This window comes from Aulonocara stuartgranti (genome assembly GCF_965226115.1).
Source record: "Aulonocara stuartgranti genome assembly, chromosome: 9".
Taxonomy (NCBI): domain Eukaryota; kingdom Metazoa; phylum Chordata; class Actinopteri; order Cichliformes; family Cichlidae; genus Aulonocara; species Aulonocara stuartgranti.
This window is the reverse complement of record NC_138960.1, coordinates 10,421,935-10,447,730: the sequence shown is the minus strand read 5'-3', so window position 1 is coordinate 10,447,730 and position 25,796 is coordinate 10,421,935. Positions and strand designations below refer to the sequence as shown.

Here is a 25,796-nt window from a genome sequence, read left to right as displayed (position 1 = left end):
TAGTTTAACATGTTCAAATTATATGCACAGTCATCCAGGACATGGTGGTTTTGAGTGCTTAAAAAGGTTTTTCCTTCCCAAGTTTGACATGTGTAATAGTGCTGTTTATGTAGCCGCTAAGACTGGTGGACCTAAATGTGGTTCACTCCCTGAAGATAAAATGAGTTGGTATAGAATGGGGGATGAAGCGGTTCCCCATGTGTCTTTGGCAGTACATGAGGGTCATCAAGCAAAAGATTTAGGCCCCATGGTGAGAACAGCCACAAGGGCCACAGATTGGCAACAAACACAACTCACTGATGTCTCAAACTCACCCAGTTGTAAAACATATCGAATTTCTGTGACTGATCAGAGTGTGTTAGAACACAAACTTTTAAAGTGTACACATGGCAGGGAGAAATCTGATCACGAGGAAGCTGTTAAAGGCTTAACAGAACTCCCAGACACTCTGTGGTCTAAAGGTCCAACTGATGTGGGTTTAACATTTTGTTCACCCGTCACATTTGAGTTAAAGGATGACACCCCTATTTGGCGTTCACAATACAGACACAGCCCAGAGGCAGATAATGGAATTGCAGAAACAATTTCAGGGCTCCTGCAGGTGGGTGTGCTGGAGTCGTCTTCCTCTGCATGGAACACTCCGATCCTCCCAGTTGAAAAGTCAGGCACGGGCAAGTATCGCATGGCACATGACCTTAGGGCAATAAACGCTGTCCTTAAGACACAAACAGTACCTGTACCAAACCCCTACACAGCTCTGACTAATTTATCTCCAGATCAGCGGTGGTTCACATGCATAGATTTGGCAAATGCTTTCTTTTGTCTCCCTCTGCATCCATCTTTAAGAGATATTTTTTCATTTACTTACAGGGGCCAGCAGCTGCGTTACACACGGCTGCCGCAGGGCTTTGCCCTTTCACCTGGCATTTTCAATCAGGTACTTAAAAATGCTCTTTCTCCATGTGTATTACCTGAAGGATGCACACTGATCCAATATGTGGACGATTTGCTAATTGCCGCTAAAACAGCTGATGCTTGTTTTCAAGCGACAATGACTGTGCTTCGTCAGCTGGCTAAAACAGGCTTTAAAGTAAGTAGAGAAAAACTCCAACTTGTCAGAACTGAAGTTACATTTCTAGGTCGTGTGGTGGCGATGCAGACGGTGGGCATGTTGGCGTCCCAGAGGGAAACAATTATGTCACACCCCCAGCCACGTACAGTTAAAGAAATGTTGTCATTTCTTGGGCTCACAGGTTACAGTAGACACTACTATGGAAGAAATATAGTATCATCAGAATTCAAGTATTTTTAGACATTGAATTTATGACACTGAATTTTTATCCTCCAAATTTCCCTGCAAAAATATTCACCTGCAAAAATTCACCTGCAAAAATTCACCTGAAAAAAATTCACCTGCAAAAATTCACCTGCAAAAATTCAACTGCAAAAGTGATGAACTTTAATGACCCAAGCCAGAGCAATCAGCACCAGATCGAGTCGAGTGGCTCTCAGCCAATTAAATTACGCTGTTTGATCACATGACACCGTTAGCCAGCAGTGTGTCTCCTAAAAGAGAGCTGTTTAAAGGTGAGTGATTAAGTTTTTCTCCTAAATAGAGATCATTACAGAACGCCTAGTCCTACTTAAAATCCCATTTATTATTATTATTTTTTTTATCATCTACTCGAACTAAGGAAAACGTTTGACTAACTCAAAGACAATTTCCACGCCTCCCCTGCCTGACTGCAGAGGCAGTTTTGAATTTAGGAGCGCCAAGATGGCAGCGGCAAACCCTGGCGGCTCTCCGGTGAGTATATATATATTTTTTTATCTTCAAGTTTGTCTTTTGAAACCTTAATTTTATTTAAATCCGTTGCTCACGTATAAAGTACACAGACGGGGTCTTTGCTCAACTCGTCTGAGGCGTGTCTCACTAAGCGCTACATGCTAGCATCCTGCTAACCGAGCTACCCTTTACATGCTGTGCTTTAGAAAATAGGATACTCGTTAAAAAAAATACTCCGCAGATATTGATAGATAGACGAACACTGCAAATATAATGTTGGAAACGAGAACGGCCTTTGGTGAAGGGGTAAAATACACCATGAATAAAGCCATAGAGTGAATGGCTGCCATGGTTGCAGAACAGCCTGATTTAATGACAAGAATGGGGAAGAGTGAGGTGAAGTGAACCACAGCCACAAAACACGGTCAGACAAGGCGGCAAAAGGGCAGTGATCTGTCCGTCAGTATGAAGTTGGTGTGTGCTTTGGTGAACAAAAACTCCAGACTGGTAGCAGGAAGATGGGAGACTCGTGTTTCACTGGAATAGTGGTGAATTAAAACATCCTTTGTTGGGGACATTTCGGTGTAAATGCATCCATACAGGCAAGACAGAGGCAGACTAGACAGTGAAGAAAACAAGGCAAACATTAGAAATATAAAAACGGAAATATAGGATGAGTCGGGGATGAGTTCCTGCCCCAAGTGGAGGAGTTCAAGTATCTCGGGGTCTTGTTCGCGAGTGATGGGAGAAGGGAGCCGGAGATCGACAGACGGATTGGGGCTGCAGCTGCAGTAATGCGGACGCTGCACCGGTCCGTCGTGGTGAAGAGGGAGCTGAGTGTAAAAGCGAAGCTCTCAATTTACCGGTCGATCTACGTCCCTACCCTCACCTATGGCCTTTACATGACTAACCTCCCCTCTTCTCCCTACCTCACATTAGCCCCCATCTTTCTTCCAGGTGGAAAAGACCCGTCACCTTCTGGGAGAGGCGGCTCCCGTGGGAACAGCTCCCACCACCAAGTCCCTGAGTGAGTCTCTGTCCCCCAGCGTGAGCTCCAGCACTCTGTCCACGTCCACCTCCGCCTCCTCGCAGATCTCCAGCACCATCTTTGAAAGCGTGAGAAGGAGCTGGCCACCAAGGTGAGAAAAACGTGGGCTTAGTGGGCGTTCTTGTTGCTGCCTTCTTCCTTCTCTGCTCGGAGCTGATCGGTCTTGTTCCTGTTGTGTTGTAGTGCCTGCGCCTTCTGACACACACCTTCAATACTGAATACAAGCAGCTGGTGAACAGCATCAGTGACTGCAAGGTGAGAAATAATACAAAGAAATAAAAAAATAGCCTTTCTGTGTCACATCAGGGAGTTCCTATATTGACGTCTACCTCATCCTGCTGTTGTTTCACTTCAGCTTTCTCTCATCTCACCGATCGGACGTGATCCATCCGTGACGAGCTTCAGCAGTGCCACCCTCACCCCTTCCTCTACCTGCCCCTCTCTCGGACTCGCGCTGTGGCTCCATGGGCCAGAAGTAAACATATTTTTAGGAACATTGACCTCGATCTGCAAACGGTTATTGACAGGTTATCTATTTGATTCTGACTTGGTGTGATTTGTGTTAAAGGACCCCTGAGAACAGCTCACGTGCCTCCAGTCCCTCCTGCTCAGACTGTGAAAACTTCCCGATGGTTCCCACTCTGGAGACCTCCTACCTTGCGCGGGCTGCAAAAGAACGAGTTCCTGAACTTGGTGCCTGATATTGAAGAAATGCGACCAGGGTGAGTAATGCCATATTAACCCAAATACTGTCACTATGACATGTGTCTCACAGACCAAATGTACGTCGACACTCATGTTCTCTAGTTCAAGCAGAAATGATGTGGATCGATTCAAATTCCTGAGCCTGGATGATTTCAGCTGGAAACAAACCAACTCTGCTTCTTCCTCAGGTAATTCAATTCAGTTTTATTTATATAGCGCCAAATCACAACAAAAGTCGCCTCAAGGCGCTTCATAGATACAGAGAAAAACCCAACAATCATATGACCCCCTATGAGCAAGCACTTTGGCGACAGTGGGAAGGAAAAACTCCCTTTTAACAGGAAGAAACCTCCGGCAGAACCAGGCTCAGGGAGGGGCGGGGCCATCTTCTGCGACCGGTTGGGGTGAGAGAATGAAGACAGGATAAAAGACATGCTGTGGAAGAGAGACAGAGGTTAATAACAGATATGATTCAATGCAGAGAGGTCTATTAACTCATACTGAGTGAGAAAGGAGACTGGAAAGGAAAAACTCAATGCATCATGGGAATCCCCGGCAGCCTACGTCTATTGCAGCATAACTAAGGGAGGATTCAGGGTCACCTGGTCCAGCCCTAACTATATGCTTTAGCAAAAAGGAAAGTTTTAAGCCTAATCTTAAAAGTAGAGATAGTGTCTGTCTCCTGAATCCAAACTGGAAGCTGGTTCCACAGAAGAGGGGCCTGAAAACTGAAGGCTCTCCCTCCCATTCTACTTTTAAATACTCTAGGAACAACAAGTAGGCCTGCAGAGCGAGAGCGAAGTGCTCTAATAGGGTGATATGGTACTACAAGGTCATTAAGATAAGATGGGGCCTGATTATTTAAGACCTTGTATGTGAGGAGCAGGATTTTGAATTCAATTCTGGATTTAACAGGAGAAATCTGCTCTCTCTTTCTAGTCCCTGTCAGGACTCTTGCTGCAGCATTTTGGATCAGCTGAAGGCTTTTCAGTGAGTTTTTTGGACATCCTGATAATAATGAATTACAGTCGTCCAGCCTGGAAGTAATAAATGGTAAATGCCCTGTATTTATATAGCGCTTTACTAGTCCCTAAGGACCCCAAAGCGCTTTACATATCCAGTCATCCACCCATTCACACACACATTCACACAATAAATGCATGAACTAGTTTTTCAGCGTCACTCTGAGACAGGATATTTCTAATTTTAGAGATGTTGCGCAAATGGAAGAACGCAGTCTTACATATTTGTTTAATATGTGCGTTGAAGGACATGTCCTGGTCAAAAATGACTCCAAGGTTCCTCACAGCGTTACTGGAGGCCAAGGTAATGCCATCTAGAGTAAGAATCTGGTTAGATACCATATTTCTAAACTTTTCAGGACCGAGTACAATAACCTCAGTTTGATCTGAATTAAGAAGCAGAAAGTTAGCGGCCATCCAGGTCTTTAAGTCTTTAAGACATTCCTGCAGTGTAACTCATTGGTGTGTGTTATCTGGCTTCATGGACAGATAGAGCTGGGTGTCATCTGCATAGCAGTGAAAATTTATGCTATGTCTTCTAATGATGCTGCCTAGGGGAAACATGTATAATGTAAACAGAATTGGTCCTAGCACTGAACCCTGTGGAACTCCATAATTAACCTCAGTGTGTGAAGAGGACTCTCCATTTACATGCACAAATTGGAGTCTATTAGATAGATATGTCACAAACCAAACTGTACACTGGTAAACTGTTACAATTAAAAAAAGACCGTAATTTTCTTTACTCTTCTTTATTTATGTAACTTTTGTTTTCACTGGCAATTTAGTATTAGGTTAGGACAAAAAACAAATTAGGAAGGTTAAAGACAGAACATTACTAGATTGTGGTTTTAATTAAAATGTAGCCTTTGACAATGCTGAACACATGAGAAGCTACTTTAAGGCATATCACCCAATTTGTAATATTGCTAAACATTTCTTAAGGCAGACGAGTCATGCTGGCTGGGTCAGTGTCATTTTTGTTGTAATTGATGTCTGGTTTGTTCTGTTCCCTAGTGATGGGTAGGGATGGGTACCAGTATCCGGTGTTCTGACATAATCCTTGAAATAGTAATAACACAGTATCCTCAGCAAAGATGAATTAAACAAGTTTTATTTTAATGGAAGTTTACTTCAAGTCTTCAGATTTTTACTGTCTTTTATTTGATTACTTTAAAGTATATGATTACATTAGAGTAATTAAATAAAGACAGTTTTGATGGAGCTCCTGAGCCAGCCCAAGCTCTCTATGAAGACGAGGAAAAACTCCCCTGGGGGGGCCAGACTGACGGGAAGAAACCTCGGGAAAGCCCATTCAAAGAGAGATCCCCTTTCCTGGGATGGCTGGGGGGGGGTTACAGGAATTCCAAAACACTGAAATTTAAAGTGGGCCAATTAAAAAAAATTATTTCCTGAAAAAAAGAAAGGTAATTCATACATCACACATAAATGATAACGTCTGAATTGTGTGTGTTTGTGTGTGTGTGTGTGAGATAGGCTTATCTCAGCCAAGTGTGATGCTGTAGCTCCTCCAGCGTCGGCCGTGTCTCCGGGACTTTGGTTAAACACGCGTCCAAGAAATCCCGGCAGTCTGGAAAGAAAGGAAAGAGAAAAAACATGAAGATGATAGTTCCAGTGGTCCAAGCCATCAGTCAGTCTTGAAGTGTGACGTTTTCTTACTTTTGGACAGATGTCTTTTGAATTTCAGGCGCTTTTTGAGGAAGCTCGTGGTGTTAAAGTCCCCGGCATGAAGCGCTTCGTACAGAACCACTCCCATTTGCCATACCGTGGTGGGTCCACACCTGTAGCAACTGCGCCCGTACCACTCGGGAGGGGAGTAAATTTCTGTACCTAATAAACAGACACAATTGCAATTTCTTCTAAAACAAAAGGCGAAAATTGTGACATCTGTGAAGAGCAAGAGCAGAATATGTTACCATAGAAGACGCGGTACTGCGACTGCTCCTTAACAAAGCAGCTCAGTCCAAAGTCGATGATACGAACACGCGGTACATCTGAGCCGGTCTCAATTAGAATGTTCTCACTCTTGATGTCCCGGTGAAAGATGTGTTTATCCTCCAGGTGCTTCGCAGCATCAACCAGCTGCTTCAGAATGACCTGGAAAATAGAGCAGGGCGATATGACCAAAAATATTTATCACGATATACATTTGAAAAGTTGTGATAACGATATAACTGACGATATAACTGACACTAGACAAAATACTTTACAACGCCACAACTTTATTAGTGCAAAAAACCCCATAAATGTATTTTCACTTAAACAAGCAGCTGTTTTTTTATGTGCATTAAAGTTATATAAAAATGTAACAGTGCAAATGCAAATTCCTCGCTGACAGTTTAACCAAAAGGCATTTCCAGTGGAAATTGGCCGACATATCCTCAGCATAACCATGTAAAATATCCACAAAGCTTAAAAAGAGGTTATACACACACAATACGGTAATATCACGTTGAGGTGCAGTACGTATCACTCCGCGAGGCGCCTGCCTACGATAGCCGTAATGCTCCGACAATCCATCGAGCGGTGCGGCTTTGTAGCTTAGCAAAGTCGCCGTGTACATAAAATCGTTTTGAGGTCAGTAAACACAACCAGAATTCATACATAAGGCACACGGGATTATAAGGGGCACTGTCGAGTTTCAGAAAAATCAAAGGATTGATTTTAAGTGTGCCGTATTTTCCAAACAACACGGTAATAACGGCGGCCCGCTAGCATGCGCTACCAAAAATCGTGCTTTGTTGTGTATCTGACGGACGAAAGCTAAACCAGTTCCACACCACTAAAGTTGCAGCATTTTTACAAACCAGTTCTGGTTCATCCGTTTCATTCAACGATCCACTTTTGCTCTTCTCTTTCTGCGTCACCGCCATCTGCGTATGTAAACATAGGCACTGCGCATGCGCGTTTTACCTATTCTAGCGCGATATTTCATTTTCCTATCGTTGCCCAAAATTACACCGGTATTACCGTGAATGGTATGATATAGCCCAGCCCTACCTGGAAACGATGAAAAAGACAATAATCAATCAATGGGTTAATGTTTCTCTAATACTCTGTGCTTTGATTGAATGATGTACAGTCTAAGACTCTTCTAAGGCAAGTCAACTTGCCTTGGCCTTGTCCTCTGGCAAAAATCCTCCATTTTCTTCTATGTATTTATCCAGGTCCACAGCGGGGACAGGTCTCTCCATCACCAGGATCAGCTCTCTGCCAAAGTCAAACCACTCCAACAGAGACACTGGGGCTGATGTTTCCACTGATCCATCTGCTTCAGCTGCAAGCTTCAGCATGATGGCAACTTCCACTGACACATTCTTCCCGTTATCATCCTGAAATATTTCAACAAAGTGGATGATGAGGCACAGACGTTCCACAGGTGAACGCTGCATGCAATCCACTAATGTAAAAACAATTCAAGTCTTGCACATTTACCTTCACTTTGCAGTACACTTTCCCCTTTGGGATGTGTTTGATGGCCACCTAAAAGACACAGGGCATTGATGAGCATTTCCTCAGTATGACATCATTAAAGGTGTAAAACAGCATACATCTCAGCTTACGATATTATCCCTTATCTGCATTACTGCCTGTCTTACTACCACCATCTGAACACTTACTGGTAAATGATCCTTTATGCGGTAGCCAGCAAACACTGCTCCACAGCCTCCTTCTCCAAGCCGGTGCTCCTCCACGTATCTTGCTTGGAAGTCACCTAAACAGACAAACACAAATTGGGTTTTACTACAGCTGTCACACAAATTACTCTCTGCTGTACCCTAAATGTTCATTTTGCTCTTCACCTGAATATAAAAGCTAAGCTGCTTGCTACTTACGTTTCTGTTCAGCCACTGACTTTTTGGCAACGGTTTTGGTTTTGTCCTGGTCCACGTTCTTTTTCTTAGGTGGGTCCCTGGTGTCTCCCGCAGCTTTCCTTTTGCCAGCCTTTTTGTTTTTACTGCAGCTCTCTGAAATCTCTATGCTGCAGTCTGCAGATGTGGAAAACACCAAAAGCACATCAGCTTATTAGATAATAGACACAAATATCTCCCAAACACTAATATCTTCAAACTAGCAACCAGATGTACACTTAATCTACCCCTCACTCAACTAATTAGCCTACCTTTACCAGTGTCCAACCAGGAAGATGCCTGCCCCTTGTCACCGCTCACATGCTCAAGAAGTTTACGCTTTTTTGCTGTATTGGTTGTCCCCGCTTCATCTTGTTGGACCTTTCGCTTGACTCCCCCGACCACATGAGCATCTGAGCTGGTGGAAGGACCAGCCTGCTCAGTGACCCTCCTTCTTTTTATGGGGGTCGTTTTTTCAGGACTGGCCTTTCTTTTAGCCATCCTGCTCTTACAATCTATAAACAACAACAACACATTAGTGAAAAAGAGCGCTCGACATCAGGACTAGAAGGATTTTGATGTCATTGAATTTTAAATTAGTATTGCTTACAATATAATAACAAGTTTATCCTTTTGATAAAAAACACACCAAAACGAGTCCATACTAGGTCTACTAAGTCTAGATACTGATGACACTTGTTGCTCTGTTTTCACTGCTCAGTCCAAGAATAAACTTGTCACATTATTTTACCAAAAGACAAAGTGCCCCAGTAACCTTTCTTTGATTAGACATGTTGCACTCAGGTTAGTTTCAATCAAAACCAGGATTTAAATCCTCTAAAAATGAATCATTTTATACACAGAGCCTCAACATTGTTAGAAATGTACATTCTGTTATTTAGGGGATTTTATTTTTTACTTACTTTGATCTCCTGGATCTTTCTTATCTGCCTCAGTCGTAACTTTTCTTGTTTCCTTTTTCATCTTAATTTTTAAAATAGAAAATGTCACCTTAATGAGTGAATAGTCCTTCAAATGTCTGGATGCTTGACTTTTCTAACTAAGCTGTATAAGTCAGTTCTGTAAGTGAGCTTTAAAAGTAAACTCCGGAGTCTATGGCAACACAACATTAGAACCTTGCCTTTTAGTGACATCACTAAAAGGCAAGTAGTTTAAAGAAAAACACTCTGGCATTTCATATAATTCAGTAATTTCACATTAAACTTTCTTTCATTATCCTTTCATTATTTGTTTAAAGACTTGATGTGTGGATGCTACTATGAAGACTTCTAGTTGAGCAAACACTAATAAACACTGACTAGTTTATCTGAGATAAAATATAACACTTTTTTATTAAGTCAGTGTTAACTCTGTTTTTTTCTGTTAGGATCATTCAATAGTATCAGAAGAGAAAAGAAAAGTATGTTTTGTTTTGTTTTTTTTCTTCAAGATCTGTTCACATGTACTTTAGCAAGAGTGAGTACACAGCGTTAAAAAATGGTACTTAGTGTAGTGAGGAAGGCGAAAAGCAAAGAGAGCATATGAAGGTAATATTGAAGAAGGCGCAGTTTTGAAGTGGTGAAAGGCAAAGGCATGAGTGCAAGCGTAATAAAAGGTAATAGGAGAGATGTCGAGCAGGCGGAGGACTTGGCTGGAGCAGGAAAAGGCAAAAGGGGAAACGCGAGTGCACGTCTGAAACTTCTTCACTGTCAGTGAATCCTAATTCTTAAGACTAACTAAGAAGAATAAATCTATGTATGAATGTCGTTTTGAGCACATCTCCTCTTTCTACTGATCAATTCTTCCACCTAGTGGATAGATGATAGTATTGCAGCTTGTCTCGTCACCTGTTGTGTGTTTTGTGTGCTCCAGAACCTGCGTCCTGTTGGAGTACTGTACGTAAAACACACAAACACTGGAGTGAACACAGCTGCTGAACATCTCTATATTCATAACTTCTTCCTGTTATCTCATATCTGTCTCCCTTCATCTGTGTAGGAACGGTGTACAGATGTATGAGTATGTCACTCCTGCTCCTCCACCTAACACCTCCACTCCAAACTAAGTTTGCTCGGCTGCTTTGGTTCACTGATCTGCAAGTATCTGTCATTTGTTTGCAGATGTCTGCAGGAATTATTGTAATGATCCATTAATGGTGCCTGATTTCATTCAGTTTTACAGCTTGTCTCGTGTTTTTGAACTGCTTCCCTCACAGTTGTACACAGTGCTAACATGTGCTCTTACTCTGTGTTTTATTCCTGAAGAAAAAGAAAGTGCCCAGCCCAGCAGGATGAAGATGGGCCATACGTCAAGAAGCCGCCAAATGCCTTCATGCTCTATCTCAAAGAGCAGAGGCCAAAGGTCATTGCTGAACTCAACATCCCTGGAAATGCAGCCGTAAATGCAGTGGTGGGACAGAGAGTAAGTGTGTAACTCTACGTCTATTGCAGCATAACTAAGGGAGGATTCAGGGTCACCTGGTCCAGCCCTAACTATATGCTTTAGCAAAAAGGAAAGTTTTAAGCCTAATCTTAAAAGTAGAGATAGTGTCTGTCTCCTGAATCCAAACTGGAAGCTGGTTCCACAGAAGAGGGGCCTGAAAACTGAAGGCTCTCCCTCCCATTCTACTTTTAAATACTCTAGGAACAACAAGTAGGCCTGCAGAGCGAGAGCGAAGTGCTCTAATAGGGTGATATGGTACTACAAGGTCATTAAGATAAGATGGGGCCTGATTATTTAAGACCTTGTATGTGAGGAGCAGGATTTTGAATTCAATTCTGGATTTAACAGGAGAAATCTGCTCTCTCTTTCTAGTCCCTGTCAGGACTCTTGCTGCAGCATTTTGGATCAGCTGAAGGCTTTTCAGTGAGTTTTTTGGACATCCTGATAATAATGAATTACAGTCGTCCAGCCTGGAAGTAATAAATGGTAAATGCCCTGTATTTATATAGCGCTTTACTAGTCCCTAAGGACCCCAAAGCGCTTTACATATCCAGTCATCCACCCATTCACACACACATTCACACAATAAATGCATGAACTAGTTTTTCAGCGTCACTCTGAGACAGGATATTTCTAATTTTAGAGATGTTGCGCAAATGGAAGAACGCAGTCTTACATATTTGTTTAATATGTGCGTTGAAGGACATGTCCTGGTCAAAAATGACTCCAAGGTTCCTCACAGCGTTACTGGAGGCCAAGGTAATGCCATCCAGAGTAAGAATCTGCTTAGATACCATATTTCTAAACTTTTCAGGGACGAGTACAATAACCTCAGTTTGATCTGAATTAAGAAGCAGAAAGTTAGCGGCCATCCAGGTCTTTAAGTCTTTAAGACATTCCTGCAGTGTAACTCATTGGTGTGTGTTATCTGGCTTCATGGACAGATAGAGCTGGGTGTCATCTGCATAGCAGTGAAAATTTATGCTATGTCTTCTAATGATGCTGCCTAGGGGAAACATGTATAATGTAAACAGAATTGGTCCTAGCACTGAACCCTGTGGAACTCCATAATTAACCTCAGTGTGTGAAGAGGACTCTCCATTTACATGCACAAATTGGAGTCTATTAGATAGATATGTCACAAACCAAACTGTACACTGGTAAACTGTTACAATTAAAAAAAGACCGTAATTTTCTTTACTCTTCTTTATTTATGTAACTTTTGTTTTCACTGGCAATTTAGTATTAGGTTAGGACAAAAAACAAATTAGGAAGGTTAAAGACAGAACATTACTAGATTGTGGTTTTAATTAAAATGTAGCCTTTGACAATGCTGAACACATGAGAAGCTACTTTAAGGCATATCACCCAATTTGTAATATTGCTAAACATTTCTTAAGGCAGACGAGTCATGCTGGCTGGGTCAGTGTCATTTTTGTTGTAATTGATGTCTGGTTTGTTCTGTTCCCTAGTGATGGGTAGGGATGGGTACCAGTATCCGGTGTTCTGACATAATCCTTGAAATAGTAATAACACAGTATCCTCAGCAAAGATGAATTAAACAAGTTTTATTTTAATGGAAGTTTACTTCAAGTCTTCAGATTTTTACTGTCTTTTATTTGATTACTTTAAAGTATATGATTACATTAGAGTAATTAAATAAAGACAGTTTTGATGGAGCTCCTGAGCCAGCCCAAGCTCTCTATGAAGACGAGGAAAAACTCCCCTGGGGGGGCCAGACTGACGGGAAGAAACCTCGGGAAAGCCCATTCAAAGAGAGATCCCCTTTCCTGGGATGGCTGGGGGGGGGTTACAGGAATTCCAAAACACTGAAATTTAAAGTGGGCCAATTAAAAAAAATTATTTCCTGAAAAAAAGAAAGGTAATTCATACATCACACATAAATGATAACGTCTGAATTGTGTGTGTTTGTGTGTGTGTGTGTGAGATAGGCTTATCTCAGCCAAGTGTGATGCTGTAGCTCCTCCAGCGTCGGCCGCGTCTCCGGGACTTTGGTTAAACACGCGTCCAAGAAATCCCGGCAGTCTGGAAAGAAAGGAAAGAGAAAAAACATGAAGATGATAGTTCCAGTGGTCCAAGCCATCAGTCAGTCTTGAAGTGTGACGTTTTCTTACTTTTGGACAGATGTCTTTTGAATTTCAGGCGCTTTTTGAGGAAGCTCGTGGTGTTAAAGTCCCCGGCATGAAGCGCTTCGTACAGAACCACTCCCATTTGCCATACCGTGGTGGGTCCACACCTGTAGCAACTGCGCCCGTACCACTCGGGAGGGGAGTAAATTTCTGTACCTAATAAACAGACACAATTGCAATTTCTTCTAAAACAAAAGGCGAAAATTGTGACATCTGTGAAGAGCAAGAGCAGAATATGTTACCATAGAAGACGCGGTACTGCGACTGCTCCTTAACAAAGCAGCTCAGTCCAAAGTCGATGATACGAACACGCGGTACATCTGAGCCGGTCTCAATTAGAATGTTCTCACTCTTGATGTCCCGGTGAAAGATGTGTTTATCCTCCAGGTGCTTCGCAGCATCAACCAGCTGCTTCAGAATGACCTGGAAATAGAGCAGGGCGATATGACCAAAAATATTTATCACGATATACATTTGAAAAGTTGTGATAACGATATAACTGACGATATAACTGACACTAGACAAAATACTTTACAACGCCACAACTTTATTAGTGCAAAAAACCCCATAAATGTATTTTCACTTAAACAAGCAGCTGTTTTTTTATGTGCATTAAAGTTATATAAAAATGTAACAGTGCAAATGCAAATTCCTCGCTGACAGTTTAACCAAAAGGCATTTCCAGTGGAAATTGGCCGACATATCCTCAGCATAACCATGTAAAATATCCACAAAGCTTAAAAAGAGGTTATACACACACAATACGGTAATATCACGTTGAGGTGCAGTACGTATCACTCCGCGAGGCGCCTGCCTACGATAGCCGTAATGCTCCGACAATCCATCGAGCGGTGCGGCTTTGTAGCTTAGCAAAGTCGCCGTGTACATAAAATCGTTTTGAGGTCAGTAAACACAACCAGAATTCATACATAAGGCACACGGGATTATAAGGGGCACTGTCGAGTTTCAGAAAAATCAAAGGATTGATTTTAAGTGTGCCGTATTTTCCAAACAACACGGTAATAACGGCGGCCCGCTAGCATGCGCTACCAAAAATCGTGCTTTGTTGTGTATCTGACGGACGAAAGCTAAACCAGTTCCACACCACTAAAGTTGCAGCATTTTTACAAACCAGTTCTGGTTCATCCGTTTCATTCAACGATCCACTTTTGCTCTTCTCTTTCTGCGTCACCGCCATCTGCGTATGTAAACATAGGCACTGCGCATGCGCGTTTTACCTATTCTAGCGCGATATTTCATTTTCCTATCGTTGCCCAAAATTACACCGGTATTACCGTGAATGGTATGATATAGCCCAGCCCTACCTGGAAACGATGAAAAAGACAATAATCAATCAATGGGTTAATGTTTCTCTAATACTCTGTGCTTTGATTGAATGATGTACAGTCTAAGACTCTTCTAAGGCAAGTCAACTTGCCTTGGCCTTGTCCTCTGGCAAAAATCCTCCATTTTCTTCTATGTATTTATCCAGGTCCACAGCGGGGACAGGTCTCTCCATCACCAGGATCAGCTCTCTGCCAAAGTCAAACCACTCCAACAGAGACACTGGGGCTGATGTTTCCACTGATCCATCTGCTTCAGCTGCAAGCTTCAGCATGATGGCAACTTCCACTGACACATTCTTCCCGTTATCATCCTGAAATATTTCAACAAAGTGGATGATGAGGCACAGACGTTCCACAGGTGAACGCTGCATGCAATCCACTAATGTAAAAACAATTCAAGTCTTGCACATTTACCTTCACTTTGCAGTACACTTTCCCCTTTGGGATGTGTTTGATGGCCACCTAAAAGACACAGGGCATTGATGAGCATTTCCTCAGTATGACATCATTAAAGGTGTAAAACAGCATACATCTCAGCTTACGATATTATCCCTTATCTGCATTACTGCCTGTCTTACTACCACCATCTGAACACTTACTGGTAAATGATCCTTTATGCGGTAGCCAGCAAACACTGCTCCACAGCCTCCTTCTCCAAGCCGGTGCTCCTCCACGTATCTTGCTTGGAAGTCACCTAAACAGACAAACACAAATTGGGTTTTACTACAGCTGTCACACAAATTACTCTCTGCTGTACCCTAAATGTTCATTTTGCTCTTCACCTGAATATAAAAGCTAAGCTGCTTGCTACTTACGTTTCTGTTCAGCCACTGACTTTTTGGCAACGGTTTTGGTTTTGTCCTGGTCCACGTTCTTTTTCTTAGGTGGGTCCCTGGTGTCTCCCGCAGCTTTCCTTTTGCCAGCCTTTTTGTTTTTACTGCAGCTCTCTGAAATCTCTATGCTGCAGTCTGCAGATGTGGAAAACACCAAAAGCACATCAGCTTATTAGATAATAGACACAAATATCTCCCAAACACTAATATCTTCAAACTAGCAACCAGATGTACACTTAATCTACCCCTCACTCAACTAATTAGCCTACCTTTACCAGTGTCCAACCAGGAAGATGCCTGCCCCTTGTCACCGCTCACATGCTCAAGAAGTTTACGCTTTTTTGCTGTATTGGTTGTCCCCGCTTCATCTTGTTGGACCTTTCGCTTGACTCCCCCGACCACATGAGCATCTGAGCTGGTGGAAGGACCAGCCTGCTCAGTGACCCTCCTTCTTTTTATGGGGGTCGTTTTTTCAGGACTGGCCTTTCTTTTAGCCATCCTGCTCTTACAATCTATAAACAACAACAACACATTAGTGAAAAAGAGCGCTCGACATCAGGACTAGAAGGATTTTGATGTCATTGAATTTTAAATTAGTATTGCTTACAATATAATAACAAGTTTATCCTTTTGATAAAAAACACACCAACACCATACTAGGTCTACTAAGTCTAGATACTGATGACACTTGTTGCTCTGTTTTCACTGCTCAGTCCAAGAATAAACTTGTCACATTATTTTACCAAAAGACAAAGTGCCCCAGTAACCTTTCTTTGATTAGACATGTTGCACTCAGGTTAGTTTCAATCAAAACCAGGATTTAAATCCTCTAAAAATGAATCATTTTATACACAGAGCCTCAACATTGTTAGAAATGTACATTCTGTTATTTAGGGGATTTTATTTTTTACTTACTTTGATCTCCTGGATCTTTCTTATCTGCCTCAGTCGTAACTTTTCTTGTTTCCTTTTTCATCTTAATTTTTAAAATAGAAAATGTCACCTTAATGAGTGAATAGTCCTTCAAATGTCTGGATGCTTGACTTTTCTAACTAAGCTGTATAAGTCAGTTCTGTAAGTGAGCTTTAAAAGTAAACTCCGGAGTCTATGGCAACACAACATTAGAACCTTGCCTTTTAGTGACATCACTAAAAGGCAGTGTCCCAAGTAGTTTAAAGAAAAACACTCTGGCATTTCATATAATTCAGTAATTTCACATTAAACTTTCTTTCATTATCCTTTCATTATTTGTTTAAAGACTTGATGTGTGGATGCTACTATGAAGACTTCTAGTTGAGCAAACACTAATAAACACTGACTAGTTTATCTGAGATAAAATATAACACTTTTTTATTAAGTCAGTGTTAACTCTGTTTTTTTCTGTTAGGATCATTCAATAGTATCAGAAGAGAAAAGAAAAGTATGTTTTGTTTTGTTTTTTTTCTTCAAGATCTGTTCACATGTACTTAGCAAGAGTGAGTACACAGCGTTAAAAAATGGTACTTAGTGTAGTGAGGAAGGCGAAAAGCAAAGAGAGCATATGAAGGTAATATTGAAGAAGGCGCAGTTTTGAAGTGGTGAAAGGCAAAGGCATGAGTGCAAGCGTAATAAAAGGTAATAGGAGAGATGTCGAGCAGGCGGAGGACTTGGCTGGAGCAGGAAAAGGCAAAAGGGGAAACGCGAGTGCACGTCTGAAACTTCTTCACTGTCAGTGAATCCTAATTCTTAAGACTAACTAAGAAGAATAAATCTATGTATGAATGTCGTTTTGAGCACATCTCCTCTTTCTACTGATCAATTCTTCCACCTAGTGGATAGATGATAGTATTGCAGCTTGTCTCGTCACCTGTTGTGTGTTTTGTGTGCTCCAGAACCTGCGTCCTGTTGGAGTACTGTACGTAAAACACACAAACACTGGAGTGAACACAGCTGCTGAACATCTCTATATTCATAACTTCTTCCTGTTATCTCATATCTGTCTCCCTTCATCTGTGTAGGAACGGTGTACAGATGTATGATTATGTCACTCCTGCTCCTCCACCTAACACCTCCACTCCAAACTAAGTTTGCTCTGCTGCTTTGGTTCACTGATCTGCAAGTATCTGTCATTTGTTTGCAGATGTCTGCAGGAATTATTGTAATGATCCATTAATGGTGCCTGATTTCATTCAGTTTTACAGCTTGTCTCGTGTTTTTGAACTGCTTCCCTCACAGTTGTACACAGTGCTAACATGTGCTCTTACTCTGTGTTTTATTCCTGAAGAAAAAGAAAGTGCCCAGCCCAGCAGGATGAAGATGGGCCATACGTCAAGAAGCCTCCAAATGCCTTCATGCTCTATCTCAAAGAGCAGAGGCCAAAGGTCATTGCTGAACTCAACATCCCTGGAAATGCAGCCGTAAATGCAGTGGTGGGACAGAGAGTAAGTGTGTAACTCTGCATACATTTATGCATCTGTTAATGTTGTCTGCTCATGTTTTTGCATGTGTCCCAGCTGTCCTGTAGTTATGTGTAGTAGCAGTGCTCACAGTGTGTTCTTATGATCTTCTGTCCACAGTGGAAGTCGCTTTCAAACGACCAGAAAGCCAGATATTTCAAGCAGGCTGAAACAGAAAGACAGAATCATGCCAAAGAGCATCCAGCCTGGTCGACCAAAGAAAACTATGTATGTCCAACAATAATTTCATTATAGACGATTGGACTGATTTCAATTGAATTAAACTGTTACTCCTGTTATTTCAACATCTGTCTTTGTGTAAATAAATGAAAAAACAAACAAAAGATGCTTCTGTCATAAGTTACAGCAGGATGAAACAACCTTCATGTAGTTCTTGTTTTTAACACTGCAAACCTTCTTTAGTTCTTTTGTTTCCTTTCATATTCAGCACACATCTGTCAGTGTCCACTAACTGTCAGGGAAAAGCCAGATAAAAACACTGTGGGGTCTTTTGGGACACGTGCTCGTTGGGTTTACTCATAGATATCAGAAATGATCTGTTCTGTATTCAAAGGATACACGAAGGACGTTTGTATTAAATGCAATATAGCGACTGATCATATGCTGCTTTCTTTGGGGGCTTTTCACCACCATGTTACACAAATCCAGTTTCTAACTGAAAAGAAAATCCTTCACCATTTTCTAATCAAATTCCCTGGTTTCCCATGTCAGAGATGTCATGGCTGAAAGGATCATCGCATATTGAGCTCAAAGCTAAACTCTTGTGTAGGGCCTCTTTCCATGTTGTACCATTCATTTTAAAAAGTCCTGGTAACAAGAGACAGAGGTGACTTGATGTATTACAGTTACTTCCCAATTTACAGAAATGATGTGACTTCTGACATTTTCCTAGCAGGAAATGTGCTACTGTGGGACACTGAAAGAATAAACAGCAAGGCACGTTTTGTTTTAATAACTTTTCTTTACTTCATTTGTATGAACTAGGTTTACCTTACAAAATCTTATACTGTATATAATGTTTTATGTTTAATTCATGTCAATGTCAGCTCGTGTTTACTCGGGTGAGCAGTACCGGCCCACAAAGAGAATGCTCTTGGTGGGTTTATGTCGGATGAAGAAGATGAAGTGATGGTCGGCAACAAACTCAGCGGGAATCGTTATAGAGCGGACTTCCATGTCAACCCCAGTGGCAGCAGCAGCCTCAGTTCCTTCTTCATTTACATCCACGAAAGCCTTGTGGACAACTTTGGACACTATCAGGTCATTTGCTGGAGACATTCCTAGTAGATGAAGAGCCCAGAAATCAGTTGTGTTTTATTCTTTACCAGATGATGTTTTGCAGTTTTTGTGCTCTCAATATAACTGTATAATTGATTCAGTGTGTCTCATTGGTGCAATATTTCTCACCAGAGAAGTCTCTCTTGTAGATGTCAAAAGCGTTCTCCATTCCCATGTTGGTCAGGATTTTCTCCAAGTCATACTTCTCCTCCATCTTAAATCGAGGGAGCTTGACATCAACCTCGTTGGGGCTCATCATGTCTGGGCGAGTCCAGTCCACAAAGTTCTGATAGGTCAGCTCCTTCTCCAGCTGTGTGGATACAGTGTCACTAGCTTGTCTGATTGAAACTGGACATTAAAGTACTGGTAAGTGCATCTTACCTTTTCCAAGCCTGTGGTATCATCTTCTATGTCATTAGGCAGGAATATGAGCATGCTGAGGTCATTTCCTTTATACGGCATCTCAAGAATCTGTCCAGAAACATTGTTTTTATTTATTACTCCATCAAAGATGATCTGACTTCCTAATCTAGAAATTTAGGCTGATATTTGTAAAAGACAAGTTTTAGATCATGCTGGTGAAATCCTGTAATAAGCTGAAAGTGATGGATGTTACCTTGCAGTTGGCCTCAGGAATGGTCGCAAAAGGAAATTTACTTTTCTGCTGCATCATCTTCACCGGCTTAGTGTCGTTCTGAAAAATAGGGGAGACAAGAGAAATGTTTTTTGTGTTTAGTCTCAAAATGATCTCAAAAAGTTCTGTCATGGTTTTATTCCAGCCATTGAGTGGATTTGGATGTAGAGCACACGTCACAACACAATTTGTTCTTGTTAGCCGAAGTTTGTGTTGTGCTGTTGTTTGAGATTTATTTGAGAACTTATTGGATATTACATGAATAATAAACTGCATTGCATAACTGCATAAAGTTGGAAAGTGATCGTCCTAAAAGCACGATTTTATCCCCTCAGAGCTCCAGGCTTTATGTTCTCATTCAGCAAAGTCCACAGCTCGTTTGTAGTATGACAGATCAAAGTATAACTGCACCATCCTATGCTGCCTTTCTGCACTGTTACCTTGTTCAGTCGAAAATGCACATCAGCAGTCTTCTCCTCCTTAAACTGCGTGTTCCAGCTGCCCTTGAAGTAAATGGCATTCACGAGAACCAGCTTCGTCAGGCTACCCACTGCATCCTGGCTTAGCAAGTCCTTGATTTTATCTGGTAAAAAGAATTTATGAAAACTATTAACTATTACCAAAGATGCACTAGTTACTGTACAACATCTTCAGCTATAAAATCAGAAAACAGGGCAACAGCAAGATGGTTTTTATTTTAAAAAAAGGGGAAAAAGCTTTATGATCAGTATAACAGGGAACAAAAAACAAAAATTCAAGCGTAGGCTTGAAGCCACTGAGGTGGTTGTTAGCGGGGGTGACGCGATGCTTCTGGTATGCATGAATTAATTAAACAGTCCAATAACTCCAGCAGTACTTATCTTGTCCTTTTTGGTCTTTGTTCCAAACATTTTAAGATAAAAGCGCAGCGGTCACAAACGTTTTGCCTTCTTATGATTAACAACACACCTGACGCTGATTACGTGCGTCCACCTTAAATACCTTACATAAACCTACCATACAGAAACTTAAAAAGGTGGAATCCTCAGTGGTGCTTGGTGCCACACCCTCAGGGACTTTAATGTTATATAAAAACACTGACAGCTCAATATCTACCTCAGTCACTCTCCCTGATCCAGCTGAGTCACCAATAGGAAAAATCTGCTTTTCACAGGAACTTGGTAACAGCAATAAGAGAATACGTAGTTTATTCCAAGAAGATATCGTCTCTCTCCCATATATAACATCTTATTGGAACCGATATGTTCCAGATATCAAGTGGAAGACAGTCTGGATGGTCCCCCATAAATATTTGATTGTAAATAAGGTGAAAGAAGTCTCATTTAAAATTCTACATAAATGTTATCCAGCCAGTCACTACATGGTCAAATTTAAAAGGGACATAAATACTAATTGTACTTTCTGTGGGGATCATCCAGAAACTGTGACACATCTTTTTTGGTACTGTTCTTTTACACAGAGATTCTGGAAGGAATTTAGCAGGTTTGTTATTGTCCATATTTTAAGGGAGTTTTCTTTACGATGGGAAAATGTTTTATTCTGTTTGTTTAAGTTCCCCAAGAAGTATGAGAAATTTTTTTTATGATGAATTTGTTCATACTTTTAGCTACATTTTTTATCCATAAATGTAAGTTTACTAACAAAACACCATATTTCTGTCATTATTTTAAGGATGTGGAAATGTACATACAATCAATATCAGACTCCACCAACACAAAGGCTCTCAAAACAATACATGTATGTGTATTCTTATAATTGTTACCTTTTTCTTTTACTCTTGGCTTTTTGTGTTCATGTTCTGTTGTTTTGTATACTTCATCTGTTCGTATGTTGTATACTCATTGTTTATTAAATAAAGTTTAAAAAAAAGAAACTTAAAAAGGTTACCTCTAGCGGCAACATAAGGTATCAACCCAAAAATGGCTCCTACAAAAATAATGTCTTCTTTCAACTGGGATTAAGATGTCTCATTTCCAGCAGGTGGCACCACAGTCCTATAACCCTCATAGAAAGTCCTTGCATCCTATTATTATAGATGGTAGATTTATAAATGGCCTGTATTTGTATCGCGCTTTTATAAAAACAATGAATGAATTTCCTGCTGCACTTAAGATAATATAAAGATATAGAATCAATAGCAGCCAATCCTAAATGGGCCTGAAAAATAAAAATATGTTAAAGACACAAGTGATCAAAGTAGAAGTACCCATCACATAATATAATAAGAATAGAAGAATTGGCCTGCTATTTACAGCAACATACTGCTGTGATGGTTTTATTAATAGCATGAAACCAAACAGTAAAACCCAGAGATAATGCTGCTTAATACTGAATAGAAATTAGACTGGAAGAACTGGAAACAGAAAATAATGTGGACGGTGGACAATCCGGTAATAATGTCTCAACTGAACACAACACAACTGATCCCCAAGGATTTACAGTGGAGATCATTTAAAGTTACATTATGCTTACCTTGTGTCTGCTTCTCCACCCAGCTGTTGATGTGGACCCTGGCCTCCTCTGCATTTCCTTTGAAGTCCACAGACTCGAGCTCAGCGTTGTAATGCTTTTTGGTGCCTTTTAAAAATTCCTGGAATTGTGAAAATAAGTCACTCGAAACAGATTCAACAAACTACGGAGACTTCAATCAAGTTCAGTCACTGTGTTAAAACATTTTCAGTCCTTTGGATGCAGTTGAAGCTTGAACTAACCAGTCAGCCTTTGTCTAATAAAAGATTAAAGCAAATAGCTTGTTGGATGCCAATTTAAGTAGCCAGCATAGAAAAATACACAGATTGTGGGTAAGCTGGTTTGTAACGTTTCGGTTCAGATGGCAGCAGTTTTTGCTGACAAATGTAAGTTTTAGTATTTCTAAGTATTAATAAATTACTGTTTTACTTCTTTATATATTTCTTTATACTATTTGCAAATATTTTAAAAGTTTAATCTGCTGTGATGACTGGAACACAAAGGAGAGAAATGGTGCCTTGTCTCTTGTTATGAACTGTAAATAGCTAAGTGCTTAGAGCAGCTGGTCCTAGCACACTTCAAATCCTGTCTCCCCCCCACCCTGGACCCCCACCAATTTGCATACCGCCAGAACAGGAGCACAGAGGATGCAGTCTCCATCGCACTGCACTCTGTCCTCTCACACCTGGACAACAACAACACCTACGCCAGAATGCTGTTTATAGACTTCAGTTCAGCATTCAATACAATCCACCCCTCACAACTCATCAGGAAACTGACAGACCTGGGCATCAGTTCCCTCATCTGCAAATGGTTACTGGACTTCCTGACCAACCGCCCCCAACATGTCCGGCTGGATAACCGCTGCTCATCTACCATCACAATGAACACCGGTGTACCACAAGGTTGTGTGATGAGCCCTTTCCTCTACTCCCTCTTCACCCACGACTGCAGACCTGCTGATGGTTCCAACACCATCATTAAGTTTGCAGATGACACCACGGTGATTGGCCTCATCAGTGACAACGATGAGGCCGCCTACAGGGAGGAGGTGGATCGTCTGGCTGAGTGGTGCGACACAAACAACCTGCTGCTTAACACCGAGAAGACCAAGGAGCTCATCGTGGACTACAGGAGGAATGCTGACCCACATCCACCCATCCACATTAAGGGGACGGCTGTGGAGCGTGTGAGCAGCTTCAAGTTCCTGGGAGTCCACATCTCCGAGGATCTCACCTGGACGACCAACTGCTCCAAGCTGGTCAAGAAGGCTCACCAGCGCCTCTTCTTCTTGAGGACTCTGAGGAAGAACCACCTGTCCTCAGACATCCTGGTGAACTTCTATCGCTGCACCATCGAGAGCATCCTGACCAACTGTATAACAGTCTGGTACGGGAACTGCTCTGCCTCGGACCGGAAGGCGTTGCAGAGGGTCGTGAAAACTGCCCAGCGCATCGCCGGAGCACCACTTCCTGCCATAAAGGACATCTACAGGAAGCGGTGTCTGAAAAGGGCTGGGAAAATCATCAAAGACCCCAGTCACCCATCACATGGACTCTTCACCCTCCTGCCCTCTGGGAGGCGCCACAGGAGCCTCCGGACTAAGACCACCAGGTACCGGAACAGCTACTTCCCCACAGCTGTCAGACTCCTGAACTCTGCCTCCTGACATCTGACCCACGTTAAACTCATGCACTGAACATACACACCCCCACAATGGACAACTGTACCCTCAAACACACAATAATAACATGGAGTGAACCACCACTCACAACCACTAGCACTTTATATAGCCTCTGTAGAAACTATCTACACCCTCACTTATCTTAACTGCACTACTGTATAGCTCTGTGTAAATAATCATTCTGTACATTCAATAATCTTTAATCCTACAACTGTTTACAACTTGCATAGTTGCCGGGGATTCCCATGATGCATTGAGTTTTTCCTTTCCAGTCTCCTTTCTCACTCACTATGCATTAATAGACCTCTCTGCATTGAATCATATCTGTTATTAACCTCTGTCTCTCTTCCACAGCATGTCTTTATCCTGTTTTCCTTCTCTCACCCCAACTGGTCGCAGCAGATGGTCCCGCCCCTCCCTGAGCCTGGTTCTGCTGGAGGTTTCTTCCTGTTAAAGGGGAGTTTTTACTTCCCACTGTCGCCAAAGTGCTTGCTCATAGGGGGTCATATGATTGTTGGGTTTTTCTCTGTATCTATGAAGCGCCTTGAGGTGACTTTTGTTGTGATTTGGCGCTATATAAATAAAATTGAATTGAATTGAATTATCTGAAGAAGAAGCAGAGTTGGTTTGTTTCCAGCTGAAATCATCCAGGCTCAGGAATTTGAATCGATCCACATCATTTCTGCTTGAACTAGAGAACATGAGTGTCGACTTACATTTGGTCTGTGAGACACATGTCATAGTGACAGTATTTGGGTTAATATGGCATTACTCACCCTGGTCGCATTTCTTCAATATCAGGCACCAAGTTCAGGAACTCGTTCTTTTGCAGCCCGCGCAAGGTAGGAGGTCTCCAGAGTGGGAACCATCGGGAAGTTTTCACAGTCTGAGCAGGAGGGACTGGAGGCACGTGAGCTGTTCTCAGGGGTCCTTTAACACAAATCACACCAAGTTAGAATCAAATAGATAACCTGTCAATAACCGTTTGCAGATCGAGGTCAATGTTCCTAAAAATATGTTTACTTCTGGCCCATGGAGCCACAGCGCGAGTCCGAGAGAGAGGGGCAGGTAGAGGAAGGGGTGAGGGTGGCACTGCTGAAGCTCGTCACGGATGGATCACGTCCGATCGGTGAGATGAGAGAAAGCTGAAGTGAAACAACAGCAGGATGAGGTAGACGTCAATATAGGAACTCCCTGATGTGACACAGAAAGGCTATTTTTTTATTTCTTTGTATTATTTCTCACCTTGCAGTCACTGATGCTGTTCACCAGCTGCTTGTATTCAGTATTGAAGGTGTGTGTCAGAAGGCGCAGGCACTACAACACAACAGGAACAAGACCGATCAGCTCCGAGCAGAGAAGGAAGAAGGCAGCAACAAGAACGCCCACTAAGCCCACGTTTTTCTCACCTTGGTGGCCAGCTCCTTCTCACGCTTTCAAAGGTGGTGCTGGAGATCTGCGAGGAGACGGAGGTGGATGTGGACAGAGTGCCGGAGCTCACGCTGGGGGACAGAGACTCACTCAGGGACTTGGTGGTGGGAGCTGTTCCCACGGGAGCCGCCTCTCCCAGAAGGTGACGGGTCTTTTCCACCTGGACGAAAGATGGGGGCGAATGTGAGGTGGGGAGAAGAGGGGAGGTTAGTCATGTAAAGTCTGTACTCTAAGAAAAAACTTTTTAGAATAGCACTTTGGTCTTTGAGCTGAAAAGTCATTTTTCCCTCTACGATATTAAACAGATTTATTTCTTTATGAATCTTTTAAGGCCCCACCTCCTGCAGCTGCTCCATCTTCTCCAGCTCCCACTGGTGCTCTAGGATGAGGCTATCTCCTCTGGGCCTCCAGCCGGCCAGGTTCTCCTCTCCACGCACATAAGCCACTGATGTGTCCAGGACCTTCCTCCTCCTCCTCTGCATCCCTGCTCAGGACATGAGCCCTCATTAGGATGAAGCTCTCCACAGAATTATGATAAAACAGCTGCCGTTCTTTAAACATGTTTCATGGCCGCTCACCTGAGCTTCCAGTGTCAGACATCTTACACAAGCTCAGCTCGTAGATCCCAGTCACTCGGTTG

General features: G+C 42.1%; 4 protein-coding genes and 2 pseudogenes across 10 annotated transcripts in view; 3 read left to right on the top strand and 3 right to left on the bottom strand.

The window, feature by feature from the left end:
* Positions 1 to 7,961, top strand: part of LOC309714587 (uncharacterized protein) — a gene marked incomplete at its 5' end in the record, with an annotated part of 17,032 nt that extends 9,071 nt beyond the window's left edge. The window contains 8 exons of the mRNA XM_082547138.1: positions 547 to 671; positions 871 to 937; positions 1,750 to 1,807; positions 2,744 to 2,925; positions 3,018 to 3,089; positions 3,190 to 3,309; positions 3,403 to 3,556; positions 7,750 to 7,961. Of these exons, the coding sequence (XP_082403264.1) occupies positions 547 to 671; positions 871 to 937; positions 1,750 to 1,807; positions 2,744 to 2,925; positions 3,018 to 3,033 (448 nt within the window). The 3' untranslated portion in view covers positions 3,034 to 3,089; positions 3,190 to 3,309; positions 3,403 to 3,556; positions 7,750 to 7,961. The remainder of the gene's footprint in view (positions 1 to 546; positions 672 to 870; positions 938 to 1,749; positions 1,808 to 2,743; positions 2,926 to 3,017; positions 3,090 to 3,189; positions 3,310 to 3,402; positions 3,557 to 7,749) is intronic.
* On the bottom strand, positions 4,936 to 9,348 carry LOC309714644 (serine/threonine-protein kinase pim-1-like; annotated as a pseudogene). The gene is made up of 7 exons: positions 8,706 to 9,348; positions 8,419 to 8,571; positions 8,203 to 8,297; positions 7,696 to 8,065; positions 6,499 to 6,679; positions 6,242 to 6,412; positions 4,936 to 6,152 (listed from the first exon to the last, which is right to left on the bottom strand). The product of its transcript is annotated as a serine/threonine-protein kinase pim-1-like (transcript).
* Positions 7,872 to 14,608, top strand: LOC309714687 (transcription factor 7-like 1-B). Of its 2 annotated transcripts, XM_082547316.1 has the most exons (5): positions 7,872 to 7,961; positions 10,432 to 10,528; positions 10,698 to 10,854; positions 11,248 to 11,298; positions 12,828 to 12,918. In XM_082547316.1, the coding sequence occupies exons 1-5, from the start codon at positions 7,937 to 7,939 to the stop codon at positions 12,846 to 12,848; spliced, it is 351 nt and encodes a 116-aa protein (XP_082403442.1). In that variant the 5' UTR covers positions 7,872 to 7,936; the 3' UTR covers positions 12,849 to 12,918. The 2 variants fall into 2 exon arrangements, 1 of the variants encoding a protein (XP_082403442.1); XR_014278983.1 differs by lacking the exons at positions 7,872 to 7,961; positions 10,432 to 10,528; positions 11,248 to 11,298; positions 12,828 to 12,918 and adding an exon at positions 14,518 to 14,608 and having other exon boundaries at positions 10,535 to 10,854.
* On the bottom strand, positions 11,663 to 16,111 carry LOC309714643 (serine/threonine-protein kinase pim-1-like; annotated as a pseudogene). Its single transcript, XR_014280684.1, has 7 exons — positions 15,474 to 16,111; positions 15,187 to 15,339; positions 14,971 to 15,065; positions 14,464 to 14,833; positions 13,268 to 13,448; positions 13,011 to 13,181; positions 11,663 to 12,921 (listed from the first exon to the last, which is right to left on the bottom strand). The product of XR_014280684.1 is annotated as a serine/threonine-protein kinase pim-1-like (transcript).
* On the top strand, positions 14,619 to 18,601 carry LOC309714679 (transcription factor 7-like 1-B). 4 transcript variants are annotated; one of them, XM_082547302.1, is made up of 5 exons: positions 14,647 to 14,729; positions 17,202 to 17,298; positions 17,468 to 17,624; positions 17,760 to 17,867; positions 18,553 to 18,601. In XM_082547302.1, exons 1-5 carry the CDS (start codon positions 14,705 to 14,707, stop codon positions 18,586 to 18,588), a joined length of 423 nt encoding a protein of 140 aa, XP_082403428.1. In that variant the 5' UTR covers positions 14,647 to 14,704; the 3' UTR covers positions 18,589 to 18,601. The 4 variants fall into 4 exon arrangements, 3 of the variants coding, with proteins under 3 accessions (XP_082403428.1, XP_082403429.1, XP_082403430.1); XM_082547303.1 differs by having other exon boundaries at positions 18,556 to 18,596; XM_082547304.1 differs by lacking the exon at positions 18,553 to 18,601 and having other exon boundaries at positions 17,760 to 17,944.
* On the bottom strand, positions 18,602 to 25,796 carry LOC309714662 (leukocyte elastase inhibitor-like). Its single transcript, XM_082547248.1, has 11 exons — positions 25,735 to 25,796; positions 25,495 to 25,640; positions 24,971 to 25,316; positions 24,749 to 24,870; positions 24,504 to 24,655; positions 22,045 to 22,162; positions 20,013 to 20,155; positions 19,555 to 19,632; positions 19,320 to 19,409; positions 19,068 to 19,248; positions 18,602 to 18,940 (listed from the first exon to the last, which is right to left on the bottom strand). Exons 5-11 carry the CDS (start codon positions 24,510 to 24,512, stop codon positions 18,714 to 18,716), a joined length of 846 nt encoding a protein of 281 aa, XP_082403374.1. The 5' UTR covers positions 24,513 to 24,655; positions 24,749 to 24,870; positions 24,971 to 25,316; positions 25,495 to 25,640; positions 25,735 to 25,796; the 3' UTR covers positions 18,602 to 18,713.